This window comes from Antrostomus carolinensis, unplaced genomic scaffold (genome assembly GCF_000700745.2).
Source record: "Antrostomus carolinensis isolate BGI_N321 unplaced genomic scaffold, ASM70074v2 scaffold2635, whole genome shotgun sequence".
Taxonomy (NCBI): domain Eukaryota; kingdom Metazoa; phylum Chordata; class Aves; order Caprimulgiformes; family Caprimulgidae; genus Antrostomus; species Antrostomus carolinensis.
In genome coordinates, this window is record NW_010315503.1 from 13076 (window position 1) to 16303 (window position 3228).

At 33.0% G+C, this 3228-nt stretch overlaps 1 protein-coding gene across 1 annotated transcript in view; it reads left to right on the forward strand.

Annotated features, from left to right (window-relative positions):
- LOC104524933 (echinoderm microtubule-associated protein-like 5) overlaps positions 1–2773 on the forward strand; it is a gene marked incomplete at its 3' end in the record, with an annotated part of 13675 nt that extends 10902 nt beyond the window's left edge. The window contains exons 7-8 of the mRNA XM_010167957.1: positions 152–309; positions 2659–2773. Coding sequence (XP_010166259.1) covers positions 152–309; positions 2659–2773 — 273 coding nt within the window. The remainder of the gene's footprint in view (positions 1–151; positions 310–2658) is intronic.
- Between the last annotated feature and the right edge of the window lie 455 nt (positions 2774–3228).

Consider the following 3228-nt stretch of genomic DNA (forward strand, 5'->3'; position numbering starts at 1 on the left):
GTTCTTATTACCCCTTGCACAATTTGCTCTTCTACAGTAGGAAATAAAAGCAATCTAGCCTAAAAGGAAATGGTTATGATCTTTATTTTTGAATGTTTTTCTTCATGCCTTACTCAGAATCAGATTATGAGTATATTTTTCCCCTTTTCAGAATAACTTGACATTTACAGGTACTATCAGTGGAGATGTTTGTGTTTGGAAAGATCATGTGTTGATACGAATTGTAGCCAAAGCTCACAATGGACCTGTTTTCACAATGTATACCACGTTAAGAGATGGTTTGATCGTTACAGGAGGCAAAGAAAGGCCGTAAGTCTTCTTTTTTCCTCTTTCTGCATGAATGTATATTCTTTAAAAACTGTGTGGATTAAACCCTTTTAACATTAGGCAGTTGAGACATCAGAGCTAAAAGAGTAGTCACTTTTGAATCCCTAAATAGTAGGAAAAAAAGTAGCTACCACCTCCCAAAGTGCAGGTAAGCTCACATGACCTTCAAGTACCTATTTTTTTCCCATTGATTATAAGAGAAAGCCTGGAGTGGCTAGGATCCCGACTTGGGTGCCTTGCTTAAGTACCTAAAGTCAAGGGGGATGAATCAGAATCTAAATGCTGTACAAGTAGTTCTTCATAATTTTCACTTCTAGATAACAGTGATCTTTCCAAAGCACACATGCAAGTTTCTTCAGACATTTTATGATGACTCTTCATCATTTTGGTTAAAAATAATAGGCAAGTGTAAAATAAATTATGTGAACGGATCATAAATTATTTTGCATTATCAATTATACTGCATTACATCAGTTAGCTAATGTTTCTCCAGGTACAAATGCAGGAATTATCAGAGATTATACAGTTCTCCCTCCTTAAACTGAAAAGGGCTGAACTATTATAATCAAAAGTAGCCTTGAAATCACCTTATCATTTTACTAAATGGTTCAATGGTATTTATCACAACAGTGTTATTTTTGAGGGAAGGAAAAAACATTTAGTTTGAAATGTAACTTTAAACCTTAAAAAGTGACCTAGTCCTTGGTCAGTTACTTTTTTTTCTGAAGTTGAACTGAGGTTGTTAATCCAAGTAATTTGCACAACTGTGATTAAATAAATGAACGACAAATATTATAACAACATAGTGCACAGCTTCTTTTGTTAAAGGAAGGATCTGTTTAGTTATGATAGCAGAGGCAGACTTTCTTCTCTCAAATCTAAGGTACAGCAACATGGTCTGTTTCTGGGGTTTTAAGCACAGTATCTCTTCAAGCATTTTAATTTTAATTTTTTCTTAGTGCCTTGCTAGTGATAAAAAAAAAATGCTTGAGCTATAATAACAGTCCATCTGATGACATGATAGTGCCCCATTTTGCAGGGCACGGGCCACTTACTACCTTTTCCTTAAATAGTCCTTAAAGATCCTGGTTAATATTCGAACCCAGATGAAAACTTAATTATTCCTGTGCTTGAAATATTTTCGTCTGGTATTTATAAAACATTACAGTGATTTTATTTGGAGAATGTTCTCTCTACCACTTAGCTTCAAAGCCTATTTGACCTGAAAGAAACAGTAATGAATAACAGAAAGAAACAATAATTCATCTCTTGTGGAAAATGGAGTATCGAAAGCATACAAAACAAATTCTACATTTAGGCAAATTGCATGTTTGCTTCTGCCTTGGCATTTTTAATTGCACTTCGCCAGCCTGTTTTGATAAAATCTTTTTGCTGAGTGTGATGACCAATCATAATGTCAAAACAGTGCTATTGGGAAGCAAAGAATATTACATTGTGAGGACTAGCAATTTATAATTCCTTACAATTCTTCTAGTAATAACAGTACAAAAGCAATCATTGTGATTAAACTTTCTGGAGTTCTTTGTCAGGGTTTGTTCAGTAATCAAAGCTGTAACGCTGGCAGCTCAATATTTTGGAACATATTTTCCTTTCTGTTGGGAGAGATTGTTTTCTCTTTGAAGACAGATAAAACTTATGTCCCAGCTTAACTGGAAATGTCAAATTTATAACTGTTTCATTAAACATTATCTCCTTTTTAGAAACTTTTTTTTAATGTATTCTTTACTGAAATACCAATTCTCTTGAAGGCATTGGGAAATACTTAGTGCTTTCATAATAAACATTTATTAATTTTCTTGTGCAATTAACATTGTGTGATTTTTTTCCTGTATCTCTGTCATCTTTTATTTCACAGCAGGGAAAATAGTGAAATTTTCACAAAAGTAAAAATATTTTGTCATTTATTTTGTCATAATAAAATATGTATCTTTCCAGTTTCCCTAAACTGTATTTTTATCATCTCTTCCTGTTTTAATAATAAGATGGCAGCTTGTTCACACACTTAACTATTCCTTTGACTAGACAAATTCACTAAGAGCTACTCATTCAGACCCAGCTTAGCAGTGACCATCTTTCAGTTTGTTCTGTAAAGTAGTACAATAAGGACTTTGAATCAGTATTTCTTGCTTAGCTAGGAGGCGCAGCATATTGACATCACCTGCTCAGTAAAAACAAGTAGAATCTTTAATGATTTAAAACATACTTAAATGCCTTGTTTACAATACATTATATTAAATAATACAGATCTTTCACACATTGTCTTTTTTGTGCTAGCCATTATATTCCTGGTTGTTCCCAATTTCTTGATAGGTCAAAGGAAGGAGGAGCAGTTAAGCTATGGGATCAAGAGCTGAAACGATGCCGTGCCTTTAGACTAGAGACAGGACAAATGACAGACTGTGTTCGCTCTGTTTGTAGAGGCAAGGTAAAGAAACCGTCATGTCTTTAAAATAAACCTTGTCATTTGTAGGTTGATCTGTATCATTAAATATATGATAAATTGTTTGCTTCTTTTTTCTCTTATAATTAGTATTTGAAATTAAATGTTGAGCTAGAAAGTCTACGACTGATTTTACAGTGGAAAAAAAAATCTACTTCAGGAGATCTTGGTCCTACTTAGGATAATATTCTGTATGTATTTTTATTAAAGACTAAGGGTTTCTATTCTTTTCACATTTCAAATATCTGACTTTCAAGCAATACCTCAACTAACATCATTTATATACAGCCTTGTACTTTAATAAATCATAGATTAATTGAAAAAATAAATTATCTTTGATTATTTTATTACTTGATTTCAGCAAACCTTCTTGGCAGAATTGTAGCTTTGGATTATATCTTTTTTACTGTTGTCCCGATCCGATATCGGGGATCATTTAA